This window comes from Aquarana catesbeiana, linkage group LG09 (assembly GCF_042186555.1).
Source record: "Aquarana catesbeiana isolate 2022-GZ linkage group LG09, ASM4218655v1, whole genome shotgun sequence".
NCBI classification, from domain to species: Eukaryota; Metazoa; Chordata; class Amphibia; order Anura; family Ranidae; genus Aquarana; species Aquarana catesbeiana.
This window is the reverse complement of record NC_133332.1, coordinates 316520520-316543219: the sequence shown is the minus strand read 5'-3', so window position 1 is coordinate 316543219 and position 22700 is coordinate 316520520. Positions and strand designations below refer to the sequence as shown.

The following is a 22700-nucleotide window of genomic DNA, read 5'->3' as shown; positions in this document are numbered from 1 at the left end:
CATCAGTGCAGCCTCATTAGCGCACATCAGTGAAGGAGAAAAATGACCTGTTTGCAAAGTTTTATAACAGTTTTTTTTTTTTTTTTTTCTTTTTTTGTTTAGCAAAAAATGAAAAAAAAAAAAAAAAAACCCCCCAGCGGTGATTAAATACCACCAAAAGAAATTTCTATTTGTGTGAAAAAAAAAATTATAAAAATGTCATATGTGTACAGTGTTGTATGACCGCGCGATTGTCATTTAAAGTGTGACGGCGCTGAAAGCTGAAAATTGGTGCCTGGGCAGGAAGGGGGTGAAAGTGCCCGGTAGGCAAGTGGTTAAGATAAAAAGCCTTCTGTGTGCAGCCCCCCCCCCCCCCCCCCCTAACCAATACTTACCTGTGCCCCCATCTCGATCCAGCGATGTTGAACAAGAGACTCGGCTGCCCGGGACTCTCCCTCCTCATTGGCCGAGACAGCAGCAAAGCGCCATTGGCTCCCACTGCTGTCAAACAAAGCCAGAGATTCCAATGAGGAGAGAAAGAAGGGGGCGGAGCAGAGAAGTGGCTCCGTGTCTGAATGGACACACATAACAGAGGCCCGGCTCGGCTCGGGTGCCCCCCCCCCCCCCGGGCAGGCCTGCCAATCTTCCAGCAACCAATCCACAAAAAGATAACCTCTGATTATTTTCACACACCTAGGATTGAGCTCACCACACCAGAACTGTGGTTGGGGGTAAAAGCCTGAAACAAGGGGAAGCGAGGACAGCTGTTGGCATTTAGGATAGTCTAACCACGCCGTATGGGGGGGGGGGGCTCTGACATTATCCCCCACTGACCTCCAATGAATTGGTTTAGCAGGGATTCCCACGAAACCTAAATATAATTTCAAAGGGGTAAAAAAGGTTTAGAAAAGTCTGACATAGTCCATGCAGATAGGAGGAGAGCAACATGAGCAGAAGGATGACTTCATCAATCTGCCGCTGCTCTCTCTCACTAGCATAGAACAGTTTAAATCAGTGGTCTCCAAACTGTGGCCCCTGGGGGGGGGGGCCAGATTCGGCCCTTTGCTTGCTTTTATCCAGGCCCTTTGGGGCACCATTTCATCCAATGATACCAACCATGGGGCATTGTTGGCAATTCTCCCCCACTGGCACCAATTAAGGGGGCACATTTCCTGCCATGACACCAACAATGGGGCAACATTCCTCCAACTGACACCAACAATATGCCACAAATCCTCCCACCGACGCCAACAAAATGCCACAATCCCCACTACCGACACCAACAAAATGCCACAATCCCCCCCTACCGACACCAACAATATGCCACAAATCCTCCCACCGACGCCAACAAAATGCCACAATCCCCACTACCGACACCAACAAAATGCCACAATCCCCACTACCGACACCAACAAAATGCCACAATCCCCACTACCGACACCAACAAAATGCCACAATCCCCCCCTACCGACACCAACAATATGCCACAAATCCCCCCCTACCGACACCAACAAAATGCCACAATCCTCCCCTACCGACACCAACAATATGCCACAATCCTCCCCTACCGACACCAACAAAATGCCACAATCCTCCCCTACCGACACCAACAAAATGCCACAAATCCCCCCCTACCGACACCAACAAAATGCCACAATCCCCCCCTACCGACACCAACAAAATGCCACAATCCCCCCCTACCGACACCAACAAAATGCCACAATCCCCCCCTACCGACACCAACAATATGCCACAATCCCCCCCTACCGACACCAACAATATGCCACAAATCCCCCCTACCGACACCAACAAAATGCCACAATCCTCCCCTACCGACACCAACAAAATGCCACAATCCCCCCCTACCGACACCAACAAAATGCCACAATCCCCCCCTACCGACACCAACAATATGCCACAAATCCCCCCTACCGACACCAACAATATGCCACAAATCCCCCCTACCGACACCAACAAAATGCCACAATCCTCCCCTACCAACACCAACAAAATGCCACAATCCCCCCCTACCGACACCAACAAAATGCCACAATCCCCCCCTACCGACACCAACAATATGCCACAAATCCCCCCTACCGACACCAACAAAATGCCACAATCCTCCCCTACCGACACCAACAAAATGCCACAATCCTCCCCTACCGACACCAACAAAATGCCACAATCCTCCCCTACCGACACCAACAAAATGCCACAATCCCCCCCTACCGACACCAACAAAATGCCACAATCCCCCCCTACCGACACCAACAATATGCCACAAATCCCCCCTACCGACACCAACAAAATGCCACAATCCTCCCCTACCGACACCAACAAAATGCCACAATCCCCCCCTACCGACACCAACAAAATGCCACAATCCCCCCCTACCGACACCAACAAAATGCCACAATCCCCCCCTACCGACACCAACAATATGCCACAATCCCCCCCTACCGACACCAACAATATGCCACAAATCCCCCCTACCGACACCAACAAAATGCCACAATCCTCCCCTACCGACACCAACAAAATGCCACAATCCTCCCCTACCGACACCAACAAAATGCCACAATCCCCCCCTACCGACACCAACAAAATGCCACAATCCCCCCCTACCGACACCAACAATATGCCACAAATCCCCCCTACCGACACCAACAATATGCCACAAATCCCCCCTACCGACACCAACAAAATGCCACAATCCTCCCCTACCGACACCAACAAAATGCCACAATCCCCCCCTACCGACACCAACAAAATGCCACAATCCCCCCCTACCGACACCAACAAAATGCCACAATCCCCCCCTACCGACACCAACAATATGCCACAAATCCCCCCTACCGACACCAACAATATGCCACAAATCCCCCCTACCGACACCAACAATATGCCACAAATCCCCCCTACCGACACCAACAATATGCCACAAATCCCCCCTACCGACACCAACAATATGCCACAAATCCCCCCTACCGACACCAACAAAATGCCACAATCCTCCCCTACCGACACCAACAATATGCCACAAATCCCCCCTACCGACACCAACAATATGCCACAAATCCCCCCCTACCGACACCAACAAAATGCCACAATCCCCCCCTACCGACACCAACAATATGCCACAAATCCCCCCTACCGACACCAACAATATGCCACAAATCCCCCCTACCGACACCAACAATATGCCACAAATCCCCCCTACCGACACCAACAATATGCCACAAATCCCCCCTACCGACACCAACAATATGCCACAAATCCCCCCTACCGACACCAACAATATGCCACAAATCCCCCCTACCGACACCAACAAAATGCCACAATCCCCCCCTACCGACACCAACAATATGGCCGGGACCTTTTCTACTCCCACTGGCCACAATCCGGCCCTCCTAAAGTCTGGTGGACTGTAAACTGGACCTTTTGTTTAGAAAGTTCGGAGATCCCCCTTGGTTTAAATAAAGAAACGGTGTAGATATGTTGCAAGAAAATTTTTATTTTATATAAAAGCTCAAAAAAAAAATTTTTTAAAAAATGAAGATATACGTCTGCAGAGATCCATAACCAGAGTCTATGAGGGTCTGAGAGGGTCGGTCCACCTCCGATTACACCAAGTCTGTCGGTGTGTAGGAACCTTCTCTCTCATTGTCCGGTCTTCATGAATCGGATAACGGCGGCCCGAATCGCTCCATGGTCTTCACCACCAGTGATAGATGTTCCAGGAAGGAGGTCACAGACACACGAAGGATCCGAGCTTCATCCGCCTGCCAACGCCTGCGAGTGGAGGAGAGACAAAGAGAATTGATCCCCTCCCGTACATGTCACATGGGATGTTTACATTCATTATAGACCCCCGATCTCTCCATAAAGAGGACCTGTCACCTCCTATTACTGTCACATGGGATGTTTACATTCATTATAGACCCCAGATCTCTCCATAAAGAGGACCTGTCACCTCCTATTACTGTCACATGGGATGTTTACATTCATTATAGACCCCAGATCTCTCCATAAAGAGGACCTGTCACCTCCTATTACTGTCACATGGGATGTTTACATTCATTATAGACCCCGATCTCTCCATAAAGAGGACCTGTCACCTCCTATTACTGTCACATGGGATGTTTACATTCATTATAGACCCCCGATCTCCCCATAAAGAGGACCTGTCACCTCCTATTACTGTCACATGGGATGTTTACATTCATTATAGACCCCAGATCTCTCCATAAAGAGGACCTGTCACCTCCTATTACTGTCACATGGGATGTTTACATTCATTATAGACCCCAGATCTCTCCATAAAGAGGACCCGTCACCACCTATTACTGTCACATGGGATGTTTACATTCATTATAGATCCCAGATCTCTCCATAAAGAGGACCTGTCACCGTCTATTACTGTCACATGGGATGTTTACATTCATTATAAACCCCAGATCTCTCCATAAAGAGGACCTGTCACCTCCTATTACTGTCACATGGGATGTTTACATTCATTATAGACCCCAGATCTCCCCATAAAGAGGACCTGTCACCTCCTATTACTGTCACATGGGATGTTTACATTCATTATAGACCCCAGATCTCTCCATAAAGAGGACCTGTCACCACCTATTACTGTCACATGGGACGTTTACATTCATTATAGACCCCAGATCTCTCCATAAAGAGGACCTGTCACCGTCTATTACTGTCACATGGGATGTTTACATTCATTATAGACTCCAGATCTCTCCATAAAGAGGACCTGTCACCACCTATTACTGTCACATGGGATGTTTACATTCATTATAGACCCCAGATCTCTCCATAAAGAGGACCTGTCACCTCCTATTACTGTCACATGGGATGTTTACATTCATTATAGACCCCAGATCTCTCCATAAAGAGGACCTGTCACCTCCTATTACTGTCACATGGGATGTTTACATTCATTATAGACCCCAGATCTCTCCATAAAGAGGACTTGTCACCACCTATTACTGTCACATGGGATGTTTACATTTATTATAGACCCCAGATCTCTCCATAAAGAGGACCTGTCACCTCCTATTACTGTCACATGGGATGTTTACATTCATTATAGACCCCAGATCTCTCCATTAAGAGGACCTGTCACCACCTATTACTGTCACATGGGATGTTTACATTCATTATAGACCCCAGAACTCTCCATAAAGAGGACCTGTCACCACCTATTACTGTCACATGGGATGTTTACATTCATTATAGACCCCAGATCTCTCCATAAAGAGGACCTGTCACCTCCTATTACTGTCACGTGGGATGTTTACATTCATTATAGACCTCAGATCTCTCCATAAAGAGGACCTGTCAACTCCTATTACTGTCACATGGGATGTTTACATTCATTATAGACCCCACATCTCTCCATAAAGAGGACCTGTCACCGCCTATTACTGTCACATGGGATGTTTACATTCATTATAGACCCCAGATCTCTCCATAAAGAGGACCTGTCACCTCCTATTACTGTCACATGGGATGTTTACATTCATTATAGACCCCAGATCTCTCCATAAAGAGGACCTGTCACCGCCTATTACTGTCACATGGGACGTTTACATTCCTTGTGGCAGCAATAAAAGTGTTACAAAAAAAGTAAAACAAAAAAAATGTTAAGTGCCCCTGTTCTCCCATGCAAAGGGGAACGTGTGTGTCGGTCCCACACGCATGCAAACAGCGATCGTACCACACATGTGAGTTATCAATGCGAACGTCGGATCATGGGCAGTAATTTCAGCACCAGACCTCCCATGTAAATCTAAAGTGGGATCCTGTAAAGGCTTTTAAAGCGTCGCCTATGGATAGTAAAATTGACATCATCTGACTTTCCCAACTGTGTGTAAGGACGGCTATTATGGAAGTACCAAGCCTCTGATGTCCTTTCTCATGCATAGGAAATCCCCTGTGCAGATGTGCCACAAGGCTTCGGATCCCGAGTGAGCCCTACATCTGTGTAGACATGTGCAGAACGAAAATTTTAAAAAATCATTTCATTTTGTTATTTACATAAATCCATTTAATTCATTTTTGGCAATTCGTTTTGTTTATTCGAATTCAAATCGATTCCAATTGCATTCGAATCGAATTCCATTTGAAATTGAATTTATTCTATTCAAAATTCGAATTTTGGAAGATGGTTATATTCTTTCTATTCTGTTCTTTTATTTTCTGTTCTATTCTATTCAAATTTTTATTCTACTCAACACTTTGAAGAGGTTATATTCTATTCTTTTTTTTATATTCTGTTCTATTTTTTTATTTTCTAGTCAATTCTTTTCTATTGTATTCAAATTTAGTCTATTTAAAATTCGAATTTCAGAAGATGGTCATATTCTTCAATTCTATTTTTTTATTCTATTCCTTTATTTTCTATTCTATTTCATTCTATTCTTTTATTTTCTGTTTTATTTTTTTCTATTCTTTTGTTTTCTATACTGTTCTATACTATTCTATTCTTTTATTTTCTATTCACTTTTCTATTTTCTTTCTATTCTCTTCTTTTCTATTCTACTCCTTTATTTTACATTCTATTTTGTTCTGTTTTACTCTATTCTTTTATTTTATATTCTATTTTTCTATTCTTTTATTTTATATTCTGTTCTGTTTTACTCTATTATATTCTATTCTTTTATTTTATATTCACTTTTCTGTTTTCTTTCTATTCTTTTCTATTCTACTCCTTTCTCTTATATTCTATTTTATTCTGTTATTTTACTCTATTCTTTTATTTTATATTCTATTTTTTCTATTCTTTTATTTTATATTCTACGCCATTATATTCTATTCTATTTTTTTTCTATTCTCCTCTTTTCTATTGTACTCCTTTATTTTATATTCTATTTTATTCTGTTATTTTACATTCTATTTTGTTCTGTTTTACTCTTCTAAACTAAACTATTCTTTTATTTTATATTCTTTTATTTTCTATTCTGTTCTACGCTATTATATTTTATTCTTTTATTTTATATTCTATTTTTTTCTATTCTCTTCTTTTCTATTCTACTCCTTTATTTTATATTCTATTTTGTTCTGTTTTACTCTATTCTTTTATTTTCTATTCTTTTATTGTCTATTCTGTTCTACGCTATTATATTCTATTTTCTTTCTATTCTCTTCTTTTCTATTCTATGCCTTTATTTTCTATTCTATTTCATTCCGTTATTTTACATTCTATTTTGTTCTGTTTTACTCTACTCTTTTATTTTCTATTCTATTTTTTTCTATTCTTTTATTTTCTATTCTGTTCTACTCTATTATATTCTATTCTTTTATTTTCTATTCACTTTTCTATTTTTTCTCTATTCTCTTTATTTTCTATTCTATTTTATTCTCTTTGGAAATTCGAATTTGATTTGAAAACTATTCGAATTTCGGCCCGAAAAATTTGTTTAGTTATTTCGGATTCGTTTAAATGTGTTACCAACGTAATTCGGATGCATCCGAACAACAACAAAATTTGTTTGAATTTCAATTTCAGAATGAAACGAACCGCATCGTGTCTACATCTGTGCACACGCAGGTTTCCCCCCGACCATCCCTGCATGTGTCGGTTTCCTGCGCATGCGCAAAGATGGCCATTATGAAAGTACCAAACCTCCGTCGCCCTTGCGCACGCGTGGAAAATCGCCTGCACAGATGTTAGGAGGGGGGGGGGGGGCGCTGCCAGGAACCAAAGGGCCGGGGCGGAGCCCTTCGGCACATCCGCACCATAATGGTGGCACCGAAAAGGGAAGGGGGTGGAGCCACTAAAGAGGAGACTGAAGTTGCTCTTTAAATGATCTCTTTTTATTGAGCATCAATACATTTTTTTTTTTTTTTTACAAATTTAGGAAAATATCTTCACTCCCATCCCCCCCCCCCATAAAAATGACAACAGTGTCACCAACAACCCCCCACCATGTCTATTACTCCCTATGACCACACATATCGGGGGTGGGGACATTCCCCGGTACTTACACCCGTAGGACGTTGTCTTGGACGCTCAGGGTCTTGCTCACGCCTCCTTTTCTCGGCTCGGCATCGGGGTTCAGGGAATCGTGGGCGATCTGAGCTTCGGAGGAGCGGGGGAAGGGCACGTCCAGCTGACTTCACCTTTGTTATGGAGAATAAAGTTGGGTTTGGCCGATTTGCTGGCATATGGATTACCAGCTTGTATTACCCCCTTTTCTTGGCTGGGCCAGGGGTGAAAGACGATCCCCGCTTACCTTGGGATCTGCTGATCTGGATCTAATGAGCCATTGATTAGTTCTGCCTTTCTCCATTGTAAGAGGAATGAGAGGGGGGTTGGGCTCGCCAATGTAAACAGTACACAAGGTACAGAGCCCATCAGATCAGCTCTATACACGGTGTCTGTGACCAAGCTGTCCTATAAAAGTTTATAAAAAGGCACTGTAGAGGGAAGTGTCCACCACTGACCATAAACAAGTGGCAGCCGGTAAAGCTGGACTAGTCAGAACACGTCATGCATGGTCATTAGAAGGGTCCAAGTCAACAGGGCTTGGGCTTGTGTTGGTGACTTCAGTACGATCGTTCAGAACTTTAGGTGTGAATGCGTGCCTTCTACCCACGCATTCCGTTTCTGACAGCCCATTCGTTTTTAAAAGAGCGAACATGCAAAAAAAAAAAAATAGCGCAAGCAGAACTTCTGCAAATCCCACCGCACCAAACTGCGGTTACCGTGCCATCTGGTGCCCGCAAAAAAAGGGGCAACATTTGCGAGATGCATTTTGGGTGCCATTAGCAATCGCCTAGAAACCGCGGGTATCTCGCGAAAGGGTTAGCCAGTCCATGTGCGGTGCGGGAAACCTTTAGTTCTAAATTGAACCTCTTCCCTCCCCCCCGGGGGGAGTCCTCACCTTGACCCGGGCTCACAGGAGAATACTGGAGGTCACCCCGAGGAGGTCCACGGACCCTGCCACAGGAAGAAGAAGAGGATGCCGCGACAATCGCATGACCGGCCACAAGATGCCATGAAAAAAGGGGACTTGTATATAAAAAAAAAAAAAAAAAAATATCTATAAAATTAACCCCTTCAATACCGGGCATTCCCCTCCCCCTCCCTGCCCAGGCCAATTTTCAGCGCCGTCACACTTTGAATGACAATTACGCGGTCATGTAACACTGTACACAGAGGACATTTTTATCATTTCTTTCACACAAATAGAACTTTCTTTTGGTGGGATTTAATCACAGCTGGGGTTTTTTGCTATATAAAACAAACAAAAAAAAAACATTTTGATTAAAAAAAAAAATTATTTTACATAATTTTAAGTAATTTTGGGCACTAATAGGCACTGATGAGGCTGCACTAATAGGCACTGATGAGGCTGCACTGATGGGCACTAATGAGGCTGCACTGATGGGCACTAATGAGGCTGCACTGATGGGCACTAATGAGGCTGCACTGATGGGCACTAATGAGGCTGCACTGATGGGCACTAATGAGGCTGCACTGATGGGCACTAATGAGGCTGCACTGATGGGCACTAATGAGGCTGCACTGATGGGCACTGATGAGGCTGCACTGATGGGCACTAATGAGGCTGCACTGATGGGCACTAATGAGGCTGCACTGATGGGCACTAATGAGGCTGCACTGATGGGCACTGATGAGGCTGCACTGATGAGGCACTGATTAGCAGTTTGTGCTGTCACAGGATAGCCAGTTATCGGCTTTCCTTCCGCTGTGGAGGGAAGTAAATGCCGATCACCGTCATTTGTTTACATGGAGATCAGCTGTGATTGGACACAGCTGATCACATGGTGAAGGGCTGCTATGATTGTCCCTTTACCTCAATCTTTGATCGCTGTGCCAAAGCACACAGCAATCACAGAGTGCACCCCCCCCCCCCCGGGGGAGGTGCAGGGGGTTCAATAGACGCCCTCCCAGAACCGGACGACCATGCCATAGCCGTCTTTCAGGTATATCACGGTCGGCAAGTGGTTAAAGCAGAACTAAAAAGGTAAATTTTTATTTTGGATAGAGTAAAGAAGGGATAACCCCCCCCCATCTGTGTCCCCCCCAGGGGAGATTTCCCTTCACTTCCTGTCACATAGCCAAAACAGGAAGTGAGGGACTCCCCGGCTGTCACCAGGACTAGTATCCAATTGAAAGATTTCCCCTCTGTTGCTGATCTGGGAACAACTCAAAATTTGGGATTTTCTTTCGCTCACCAGGAATAACGGTGGGGGGGGGCGGCGAATCGGTGCAAAGTGCGCAAGGTGCGTTTGGGTTTCTATTCATTCTAAACAGCACCGCAAACGTAGTGCGATTTCACACGACAAAATCACAGGCGGGGCGGGGACATGCCTTTAAAAAACAAAATTGCGTGAAGCTTGTCGCCCCCCCCCCCCCCCCCCCAAAAAAAAAAAAAAAAAAAAAAAAATCACATGCAGCTTGACACCCACCAAAAAAAAAAAAAAAAATTGCGTGAAGCTTCTCTTGGGCGACGAACGCAGGCGGGGCCGCCTATTCATTCTAAATGGCAGCCCCTCCCCCGGAACTGGGTGCAATCTTGCTGCGATTGCGCGACAAAAAAAAAGCAACTTTCGCCGTTTGGAATGGCGGGCAGAGCCGCCACCGTTCCGCCCAATTAATATGCAAATGGCGATCGCAATGGGGGAGGGGGAGCACGCTCCCGTAACTCGATGCAAACCTGCCAGATTTAAAGGCGCCCCCCCTCCCCCCCCCCACTGCCGCACGTGCGCTTTAGTCCTACACGTCGGTCTACCGCGCCTTCTGCAGGGGGGGGAGGACATAAGTTTTCTTTTGCCGCATTTCAATGAATGAGCTGCCAAACACAACGCGCGGCGTGTGAATGCCGTCGAAAAAAAAGGCGTAAACGTGGCGTAACCATAGGCAACGGCTGGAGTATCTCCTCCACCCCCCCCCCCTTCCCCATAGCAGGCAACCCAGGGCTCTCCGGCTGTTGTGGGAACTACATTTCCCATGAGGCATTGCAAGGCTGGCAGTTACAATGACTCCCAGAGGCATGATGGGACTTGTAGTTCCAGGTTGCCTCCCCCTGATTGTAAACCAACACTGAGCCCTCCATTATAGAGAAATATGAATGAAATGATATCAGAACCTTCTCTCCTCTCTCTCACATTCTCACGATTCCCGTCCAGATAAAAAAAAGGATACAAATACAGAGGAGCAGCCGCCATCTTTCCTGACATCATCACCACTCACCACCATAGAGACGTGATGCTGCTCCGGACCGGCCCGGCTCGTCTATCCCTCGGAGGACTGAGAGAGAAGAGAGCTGTTAGGCGCTCAGGCGCCACCTGCTGGACAGTATGAGGAATAACCATCAGCTGAATGTGTCCATGCTGGCTTCCTGTGCAGCTTATCAGTGAATTGTTGCATTTTTTTTTTTTTTTCATACATGTCTTAAAAAAAAAAAAAAAAAAAAAAAAATAGTTTTCGGTCTGGTAGCTCCAGTTTTTATATTAGTGCAACAATTTACTAAAAATGCAAACTGTCAGCAAAAAAAGACGACCGGGCCATTTTCTGACACTTTTTGTTGACAGGTACAAAAAAAAAAATAAAAAATCTGTATTTTTTGCTAGAAAACTACTTAGAAACCCCAAACATAAAAAAAAAAAAAAAAAAAAAAAAAAATTATATATATATATATAGCAGAGACCCTAGAGAATAAAATGGTGGGTTTTGCAATTTTTTTTTTGCATACATATCTTAAAAAAAAAAATGTTTTAGGTCTGGTAGCTCCAGTTTTTATATTAATACAACAATTTACAAAATGCAAACTGTCAGCAAAAAAAGAGGACCGGGCCATTTTCTGACACTTTTTGTTGACAGGTACAAAATAAAAAATCTGTATTTTTTGCTAGAAAACTACTTAGAAACCCCAAACATTAAATACATTTAAAAAATATAATATTATAATAATAATAATAACAATAAATATATGTATAAATATTTAGCAGAGACCCTAGAGAATAAAATGGTGGGTTTTGCAATTTTTTTTTTTTGCATACATATCTTAAAAAAAAAAAAAAAAATAGTTTTAGGTCTGGTAGCTCCAGTTTTTATATTAATACAACAATTTACAAAATGTAAACTGTCAGCAAAAAAGACAACCGGGCTATTTTCTTACACTTTTTGTTGACAAGTAAAAAAAAAAAAAAAAATCAGTATTTTTTGCTAGAAAACTATTTAGAAACCCCAAACATTAAATAAATAAAAAAAATATATATATATTTTTAGCAGAGACCATAGAGAATAAAATGGTGGGTTTTGCAAGATGACCGGGCGATTTTCTGACGTTTTTTGTTAACAGGTAAAAAAGAAATCTGTATTTTTTGCTAGAAAACTACTTAGAAACACTAAACATTAAATAAATATATATTTTTTTCTTTTTTTTTTTTTTAGCAGAAACCCTAGAGAATAAAATGTTCTCTGCCAGTTGGTTTTTCAAATGCAAATAAAAAAAAAATACACTTTAACCACTTCTGCCCTGGAAGGCTTCCCCCCCCCCCCCCCCCAATGACCAGGCCATTTTTTTTTTATACGACTGCGTCACTTTAACTGACAATTGCGCGGTCGAGCGAGGTTGTACCCAAATAAAATAGAGCTTTCTTTTGGTGGTATTTGATCAACCTCGGCGTTTTTTTTTTTTTGGTTTTTTTTTTTTTGCGCTATAAACCCAAAAAAGAGCGACAATTTTGAAAAAAAATAAACAATATTTTTTACTTTTTGCTATAATAAATATAAAAAAAAAAAAAAAAACAAATAAAAAAAAAAAATCTTCATCAGTTTAGGCCAATATGTATTCTTCTACATATTTTTGGTAGTAAAAAAAAAAAAAAAAAAAAAATCGCAATAAGCGTATATTGATTGGTTTGCGCAAAAGTTATCGCGTCTACAAAATAGGGGATAGATTTATGGACTTTTTATTATAATTTTTTTTTTTTTTTTTTACTAGTAATGGCGGTGATCAGCGATCAGATGTCTGCCTTCATTTTGTTAAGCGCTGTGCAAACTGTTGGCGCAATATAAATCCTGTATAATAATAATAATAATAATAATAATAATAGAATGCATGAAGGTGAAAAACCTTGAGACTTTACAATCCCCTTTAATCGTTTTTGAAGTGCTTTTGTATTAAAAAACAAAAAAAGCGCAAGAGAGGCTCAAGAAAAAAAAAACATCCCTTCAAAATTCTATGCATGTCTTGACTCGGGTCTGTTGTGGTGTGAAAAATCCCGCTTGCCGCATTTTTTTTTTTTTTTGGTTCATATTTGGTCAGTTACAAAAACGCACCTCCCTTTTTTTAAAATGCATTGAAAAGGCGGCAAAAACGCACCTGGGTTGTGTTTTCGATGCGGTTTTTGAGTCACGCGACCTATGAAAAAGCACCGTAAAACGCGGCAAAATCGTGCAGATTTTTTTTTAGAGGCCGTTATCGGCACCTCAGCAACATGGCGATAACCCTATTTTCGATCGTTTTTGGCGGCCGATATATCGGTGCATCCCGGCTGCTTTATAGCGGGGGGGACGGGGGCAAACTCCATCATTTCATTGCGGCCCGCATCAGCATCATGGTTGCCGTCAAAGGGCTAGTTGTATCTGTAAGTCTAGATGCACCCCATCCCCTCATTACATCAGAAGTCAAGAGTCCCCCACCCTCCCTTACAGTGCACCCCACCTCACACCATTTGTGCTGCTGAAGAAGCTTGGTGGCGGAAATGGGAAGCAGAAAGTACAGAGTCTGGAGAAGGACCAGAGGAGGGCTAAAATGCTGAGACCAGGGCAGGTGGAGGTGCTGCAGCTTGCACAGAGAGGCTCAAGATCTGCAGGAGGAGTTCTGTCCTCTGCTTTCGACTGCTGAGATGGGAGGGGGACAGAGGCGATCCTCAGAGAAGAGCAGGATCAGGTGGAGAAGTTCTGTCCTCCTCTCTGCTGCCAACTGCTGAGAAAAGGTGGGGGCAGAGATGGGGGGGGGGGGGGGTCCGCAGCTGCAGGACCAGTGTAAGGGCCACATAAAATGGCCTGGAGGGCCAGATTTTGACCTGTGGGCCTCGTGTTTGACACATGGGCTTTATAGAATACTAAAGAGACAACAACAGAAAATAAAATAGAATGGAATAAAAAACAGAATAGAAACTAAAGGAATAGAAAAGAAAAGAATAAAATAGCAAAAAAATAGAATAAAATAAAAGGAATCTTCCCAAATTCGATTGATTTGAAAAAAAATAATTGTACCAAATGAATCCAAATATATAAAAAAAAAGAAACAAAACATTCTAACATAATGAATCTAATGATGTTAGGCTTCTCCTCCCAACTAACCTGGTCCTCTTTAGATCCGCCTCCTGTCCCGATTGGCTGGGAGGAGAAGCTGGAAACCGATAGCGGATTTTGATTCGCTAGTGTCACAAGTGGGTGGGTTCGGGGCGCAGAGCCCAACCTTTTTCAAGCCAATCAGAGCCTCATAGAAAGCTATAAGTCCAGGGCTCCCGCATGCAAACTAGGGGGGCGGCACTCCTGCACCCATTAAGGACCGGCCGCATATTTCAGACATAGAAGGTTTCATCGTATTTCGCAATATGGGATGATTCCCCCCCAAGGGGTGTTTTTTAGCAGCAAAGTATTAAATCAAAAAAGCAGTGATTTAGTAAAAATCTTTTTATTTCACAAAATAGAATTCAAATTTATGAATGGTTTAAAATATGAGCTCTGGTTACAGACTTAAAAAAAACATGTTCCATCATACATAGCGAAAGTCACACAGTGGAGCAAATGAAACATTACATTACAAAATTGCCATCCACATGAATACTCCAACGCGTTTCGACCCATATAGCCGTGGTGTTCTTCAGGGGGATTTTTGTTCTAAGGAGATACATCAAAAAACTCATAATTCTGACACATCATAATGTACAAGCATCTATATCAGGGATCTTCAAACTACGGCCCTCCAGCTGTTGCGGAACTACACGTCCCATGAGGCGTTGTAAAACTCTGACATTCACAGACATGACTAGGCATGATGGGAATTGTAGTTCCTGAACAACTGGAGGGCCATAGTTTGAAGACCCCTGATCTATATACTTATTAGTGGTATATTTACCGCTCAAAAGATGGAATTGGGGAACTGTATCCTGTAACCAGAATTTAAGAAAAAAGAAGTTCAGCGATCCAAGGGTCTCCATAGGCCGTTCCCACCTCCTCGGGGCGAAATCCTACCTCCAAAGGGATTACAAGAAGCCACACACTTGGACCTCCAAAGAGGTGTGATGTATGCATTTCCCAAATAGTCTCAATGAATAATCAATAGGGAATACGTAAAGAATAATCATATTTTTTATGCTACTATCGGAGAACACCAGGCCAACGCGTTTTGACCCATATAGTCGTGGTCGTCTTCAGGGGGATTTTTAGTGTAAGGAGCCATATCAAAAAACTCATAATTCTGACACATCATAATGTATAAGGATCTATATACTTATTAGTGGTATATTTACTGCTCAAAAGATGGAATTGGGGAACCGTATCCTATAACCAGAATTTAAAAAAAAAAAGAAGTTCAGCGATCCAAGGGTCTCCATAGGCCGTTCCCACCTCCTCGGGGCGAAATCCAGCTCCAAAGGGATTACAGGGAGCCACACACTTGGACCTCCAAAGAGGTGTGATGTATGCATTTCCCAAATAGTCTCAATGAATAATCAATAGGGAATATGTAAAGAATAATCATATTTTTTACGGTACTATGAGAGAACACCAGGCCAACGCGTTTCTACCCATATAGTCATGTTCTTCTTCAGGGGGATTTTTGTTCTAAGGAGCTATATAAAAAAACTCATAATTCTGACACATCATAAGGATCTATATACTTATTAGTGGTATATTTACCGCTGAAAAGATGGAATTGGGGAACTGTATCCTATAACCAGAATTTAAATGCATTTCCCAAATAGTCTCAATGAATAATCAATAGGGAATATGTAAAGAATAATCATATTTTTTACGATACTTTCGGAGAACACCAGGCCAGCCAATCCCTATTTATATAAAATGTTAAATTTAAATTTTTATTTTAACTTTACCCATCGTATTTCTCTGACTGTATTCTGACCACCCTCCCAATGTTATGCCCTCCACCGTTAGTCTGTTATCCCAGAAGGGTACCTGGGTATACCTACCGGGTATAATTCCAATACCTGACTGTTATGACATACACCACCCATCTCAATACACAAACATAGTCCTGGCCAATGGGGAGATGGCACACAAGGGCAACACTATACAGCAAGATCTTCAACTTCAAGCATCGCTCCCCTTAATATACAGAGTTCTCCGACTTCAACATGTCCCCACCGATATAAGTATCATGAGAGCAAAATATTCCCATCCAAGTGCTTGTATAGCAAGACCAAACTTCCTGCATTGCTGCACAAAAAGGAATTTTTTTCCCCCCCTTTAAATTCCTGGAGAGAATTCTCCTATACATGGAGTTCAAGAAAAAGAGGTCCAAGAAATTATATATACATACATATATATATATATATATATATATATATATATATATATATATATATATATATATATATATGTGTCCCAGTATATATCCCATGGAGGGTAATGAAAGTCCCTCCCGGAGGGCCACTGCCGTCCCCTCCAGACCACTAAGGTTTACATTTATCAAAGACTCCACTAAGTTCAGCTCTGATCGGGGTGGAGCGATGTTCCCGATGATTCTTGAAGGGGGGGGGGGGCCACCCACATGTCCTCTTCTCATTGGGCAGGTTCTTCAGGGTTCTTCAGGCTTGGGGTGGAGCGATGTTCCCGATGATTCTTGAAGGGGGGGGACCCACATGTCCTCTTCTCATTGGGCAGGTTCATTCCGGGTTCTTCAGGCTTGGGGTGGAGCAATGTTCCCGATGATTCTTGAAGGGGGGGGGGGTGACCCACACGTCCTCTTCTCATTGGGCAGATTCTTCAGGCTTCTCTCCAGTAGACGGTGAGCTCTGGTGGCCAGTGTACTGTGTAGAACCTCCTCCAGAGACTTCCCAGGGAAGAAGGTCATTAGTGTGGGCGACACCTGCCAGGAAACAAAAACAGGAGATCTGTGTGAGGACAGCGCCCCCCATTTATTACAAGCAGAAAGGCAGCAAGCTGCCATCGCTGGATTGTTTTTTTATATATTCTACCATCTGGAAATGGTACAGGGTGCATCAAATCCAGTGTTCAGTTTAACAATGGCGGAGAGTTATATATGAGTGGGGACCAAAAGAAACATCCGGATATACTGGTATAGAACACAATGGAATCTTCTGAGATCATTAAAGAGGAACTGCAGTCTGCTCACATTTGTCATAAATACATCTTTGCCATTCTGAAGCTTCCCTCCAACCACTTTGCATATTATTTTATATATACTGCGATTTTGTACTTGCCAAATATGCTGCAGGAATCTCCCTCCACTGAGTCTGGCTGCAGCCATTTTAACTGTGGGCAGCTGAAGCTGCTGCCTGTCCACTTCCTGAAATTTACACAGACACACAGAGAGACACACCTCCGTCTCTGCAGCTTTCATTGGCCCTCTTATGACTCACCCCCCTCCCTTCCTGGCAAACTCTCACCAGAGTGAGAGAGAGTGAGCTGTGCATGATGTCATAAGCCTAGACCAGCAATGGCGAACCTTGGCATATACTGGAACTTTTGGAACTACATTTCCCATGATGCTCATGCACTCTGCATTGTAGTTGAGCATCATCGGAAATGTAGTTCCAAAACATCTGGGGGGTGCCAAGGTTCGCCATCACTGGACTAGGCTAATGACCAGACAAGAAACAGGAAGTGGGCTGTATAAGGGATTTACTGGCAGAAAAAAAAAGGGTTTTTGACTTACCGTAAAATCAGTTTCTCTGAGTTCATTGGCAGACACAGCGCTCCATTATTCAGAACCATAGGGTTATATCGCCCCCTACAGGAGTAGGACACTAGGCAGAAAAAAGACTTGGCTACGCCCATGGGCAGTCCTAGGTGATACACACACACACATACACCCCCCCCCCCCCCGCTATAGGCCTTAAGTTTAGTAACAAGCAGTGTTAGAAGCATTAAACACTCCTTAGAGGGGCGGGTGCTGTGTCTGACAATGAACTCAGAGAAACGGATTTTACGGCAAGTCAAAAATCCCATTCGTTCATTGATAGACACAGCACTCTATTATTCAGAACCATATGGACATGTCAGAAACCATGAAATCAGACCGAGACAGAAGTACAGTTAAATCACATGTGTTTAATAATAAAAGTAAAAAAGAACGAACGTAGTCAAAACACAGCCAAAGTTTAGTAACCGCAACGGATAGTCAGCCAAGCCAGAAGTCAGGGATCAAAGTAGTGGTACAGCATCAGGATCCGGAGCCAGAAGGGATGTCAGCAAAGCCAGTCTTAAAACAGGAACGCAGGAGATGTTTCTTGTGATGTTGACCAAGGCGAAGGCAGAGCTCCTCTGGACTGGACCGCTTAAGTAGGCAGGACTGATGAGCAGGATATCATCAACAGGTGAGTAACTGTGGAGAGAGATGGGAGCTGGCAATTAGCGGACAGTTGAGCGGCCAGCTCAGAGAAGGAAGGGCTGAGCCCAGCCCTGACAGGACGTCCCAAAGCAGTGCCAAACATGAGGGGTGGGGACAACGAAAAATCCCAAAGGCTAAACACGAGAGCCAATCAGGTAACAGGAGCTCAACACAGAAACAAACTGGAGCCCAACCTGAACAATACCCCTTCAAGAGGGAATTGACCCTCTAAACAGCAGCCCGCAATACCTTGCAGGCCAAAAGAAGCATCCTCAGATGCCAGCACAGCCACATTGTAGAAATTTGTGAAAGTGTACATCGACGACCAAGTGGCCGCCTTGGAAACCAGCGCAGCTGACGCCTGACGATGGAAGGCCCAAGAAGCAATAAGCAGCCAAGTAGAATGCACCGTAACAGGGAAAGGAGGAACCCAACCCCTGATAGAATAGACCACAGTCATCGTCTGTCTGAGCCATCTAGAAAAGGTCGCAGAAGAAGCAGACAGCCCCCTTTTTGGCCCGTCCGTGATCACAAACAGTGAGTCTGATCTCTGAAAAGGCCCCGTGACTGCCAAATATACCCAGATCGCCCAAACACATCCAGGGCATGCAAGGTAAATTCCTTAGGACATTTTGACCTTGGACACAGGGAAGGCAACACAATGTCCTTCATCAAAAGGAAGGAACCACGGACAAGGGTGAAGAACCACTTCATCTTTGTGGATCACCAGGTAAGGAGTATGACATGGTAATGCTTACAGTTCCGACACTCTGCGAGCAGAGGTGATAACAACCAAAAAAGCCACCTTCTGGAACAGAGCAAGCAGAAGAACCTCCCTCCAGAAGAACCGAACACACCAAGAGTAGATCACACGGTGGTAGAAGTGACTTCACCAGTGGAGGCAGATGTCGAACCCCTTGATTAAGAGTACGCACCAGGAAGTGCGAGACCAGGGGACGCTGAAGAAAACCGCCAAGGCCGACACCTGGCCCTTGATGGTACTCAAGGCCAAGTTCTGCTCAACCCCCCCTGTGAAGGAAGGTCAAATCCAAGCCACCGAAAAAGAACGAGGGTAAATGGCAAGCACCTCACACCAAGATACGTATGCTATCCATGTCCGGTGGTAAATCTTCCCAGAGGAAGGCTTCCTAGCCTTCAGCAGCATCGTAACTTCAGCACCTGGCTCATAACAGTCAGGCCTTCAAAAACCAGCAACTGAAACAGGATGGAAGATCGGCCCTTAGGACAGTAGAACCTCCCTGAGAGGTAGTAACCAAGGGACCTCTGCAACCAGGCGCACCAGGTCGGTGTACCAAGACCGACAAGACCATCCGGGCCCACTAGAATGACCGTAATCCCTTCGGCCTCGATCCTGCGCAAAAGCTGCGGAAGAATCTTGAGAGGAGGAGAGGCGTAGATCCTACTATACTGGCCCCACGGGGCCACCAGAGCGTCTGCAGTGTCCACCAGAGGAGCCCGTGACCTTGCCAAAAACTTCAGTACCGTTCCGTTAAGCCGGGACGCCAACAGGTCTACCTCGGGAGTGCCCCATCTGAGACATATCAGATGAAACATGTCCTGGTGAAGGGACCACCCTGTGGACTAACACTAGCCGACTGAGGTAATTGCCTGCCCTTTTTGCCATTTTTCCACTCCTAGAATGCATACAGTGGAGGGGGCCAGAACAAGGCGTTCTGCCCACTGGAAGATGCTGGCTACTGTCAGGGCTTCCAACACACTCTTCGTTCTGCCCTGGTGATTGACATAGACCACCGCCGTGGCATCTTCCGACTGAAAGACCACCGCCGTGGCATCTTCAGACTGGATCCGTACCCAGAGCCCCCACTGATCGCTCGAAGTCCCAGAATATCGATCAGCAGTCCGGATTCCTCCAGGGTCCAACGACCCGGTCCTAGGACACCTCCCTAACCGGACAGACTGGCATTGGTGGTGACCACTGTCCAATACAAGGGGAGAAAGGATGTGCCTGCCGAATTCCCGGAGAGTGAAGCCACCAGACCAGGGACCCCTGGTTTTCTGGTTCAGCCGAATCTGATAGCTCAGAGACCTCGGGCAATTTATGCCAGGATAATACTGAAGGGGCCTTGTACGTGGGTCTAGGGAGCCCCGCTCTCGGCTCGCCAGACCAGGTCCATTGTGTGCCGAGAAGAAGGACCTCATCTGCTACGAGGCCCTTTTCTCCATTTCAGACTGTGGAAGACATTTATACTTCCCTCCTGTGAGACTCGTAACAATGTCATCCAGGGTAGCCCCAGACAATTGCCTTGAAATGGTAACCCAGTCAGAGTTTTTTTTAGAAGCCCAGCCCGAAGACCAAACACTTAAGCCCCACCAAAAGGGGGTCGCCCACTCAACCATCAGGTGCCAAGGTGTACCCCCCCCCCATAGTGACAACCCTGGGGAAGGAGAGGAGGGGGCCCCTTACTTTCCGCTCCAGCGAGTGCGCGGGTAATGCTTCCAGACAGATCCTCCTCGCCACCGAAGTGGGGGGGCTGTCGGACATGAGGAATGCTGCGGCACACGCCGAGGCACAGTCGTATGCGACCTCGCGAGACGTTTAACTCGCAGGGCCAGCCCCCGTCCAGTGGGGCTATGTCGCGGCCGACCTAGCGTGTCGCTGCATTCTGCACGCGCTCGCTGGCCAGGCTGGGGAGACCACTGGATCTTAGTGTCAAGCCCGTCGCCCAGTCCGGCAGTTGATTGTAGATCTCACAGGAAAAAAATCCAAGAGAAAAAAAAGTAGCTCAAAAAGCAAAAACAAAAAATTGCCAGGACCAGAGATCCCAGTACGGAACTAGGTCCTTACTCCTGACTAGGCAGAAAAAAAACGAAAGGCCTATAGCAGAGAGGGGGGTGTATATCACATAGGACTGCCCATGGGCGTAGCCAAGTCTTTTTTCTGCCTAGTTTCCTACTCCTGTAGGGGGCGATATAACCCTATGATCCTGAATAATGAAGAGCTGTGTCTGTCAATGAACGAATGAGAAAAAAATATTTTACTGTATCGTAAGTTAAAACAGCAACAAGGGCAGAAGATTTAATAGATGGAAAGATGAAAAAAATGACTGAAGGTCCACTTTAAGGTTTTTCACCTTTATGCATTCTGTGCTACAGAATCCCGATCCGATCCAGCAATGTGCACAAGAGCGGTGGCTCTTGCCGCTCTCTTCCTCCTCCCTGGGCAGACTGATAGCAGTGGTAGTCATTGGCTCCCACTGCTGTCAATCAAATGCTGTGCCGAGCTAACGGGCGGCAGTGTCAAGACAAGGCCCTCTAGAGCCCAGGGGGAGCATGCCAAACTGCCCCTCCCCCCCAATGTATATGGGTATTATGGGTCAGCCCACCCCACCCCCCCAAAAAAAAAAAAAAATGTCACCCTCTTCCCAGGACAAATCCATCCTCCTGCTAAACTCCCCCCTTCAGCACAAATCCTTGCCCCCCCCCCCCCCCCCAGCTCAAATACTCTCTCTCCCCTAATTGCCCCAGCACACACATCCCCTACAAAAAAAAAAAATCACTCATCCTAGCACAAATCCTCTACTCCTCAAAATCCCCCCACTCCAAGTTCCCCACTCCCAGTACAAATCTTCCTACTCTCAAATACCCCCATTTATCCCTACTGGCACAAATCCCCCCCCCCAAAAAAAAAACAAAAACATTTCCCCTCCTAGCACAAGTCCCCTCTCCCTTCTACCATATCATCTCTTCTAGCACAAACATCCCATATCCCCCCGTCCTAGCACAAATCCTTTTTTCCCATCCACCCTCCCAACACAAATCCCACCAAATCAGCTTTCCTAGCATACCCCCCCCCCCTCCAAAAAAAAAAAAAATCCCCTCCTAGAACAATTCTTACCCCCAAAATCTGGTGCAGCTCTCCATAGAAACCAATCAGCTTCCAGGATTTATTGTCAACGTTTAAATTGAAGAAGCTGAGGTAGGAAGCTGTATTGGCTCCCATGCACAGCTGCAACAGATTTTGCACTCTCCAGTTTCGGTAAATCAATCACCAAGTGTTTCAGAATTTTGGGACACCCTTGAGGGATCTGGTAAGGTCTTCATAAGTCTGAGATCTTCAATACTGCAGGACCTTTGCTGTAT

General features: G+C 44.7%; 2 protein-coding genes across 6 annotated transcripts in view; both read right to left on the bottom strand.

Moving 5' to 3' along the window:
* Positions 1 to 3473: 3473 nt before the first annotated feature.
* LOC141108792 (EKC/KEOPS complex subunit LAGE3-like) lies at positions 3474 to 11309 on the bottom strand. The gene is made up of 3 exons (XM_073600727.1): positions 11171 to 11309; positions 7984 to 8112; positions 3474 to 3771 (listed from the first exon to the last, which is right to left on the bottom strand). The coding sequence occupies exons 1-3, from the start codon at positions 11206 to 11208 to the stop codon at positions 3654 to 3656; spliced, it is 285 nt and encodes a 94-aa protein (XP_073456828.1). The 5' UTR covers positions 11209 to 11309; the 3' UTR covers positions 3474 to 3653.
* Positions 11310 to 14665: 3356 nt separating this feature from the next.
* Positions 14666 to 22700, bottom strand: part of TTC16 (tetratricopeptide repeat domain 16) — a 49391-nt gene continuing 41356 nt past the window's right edge. For all 5 annotated transcript variants that reach the window (XM_073600722.1, XM_073600723.1, XM_073600724.1 and 2 more), the window contains exon 13: positions 14666 to 17093. In XM_073600722.1, the coding sequence (XP_073456823.1) occupies positions 16905 to 17093 (189 nt within the window). In that variant the 3' untranslated portion in view covers positions 14666 to 16904. The remainder of the gene's footprint in view (positions 17094 to 22700) is intronic.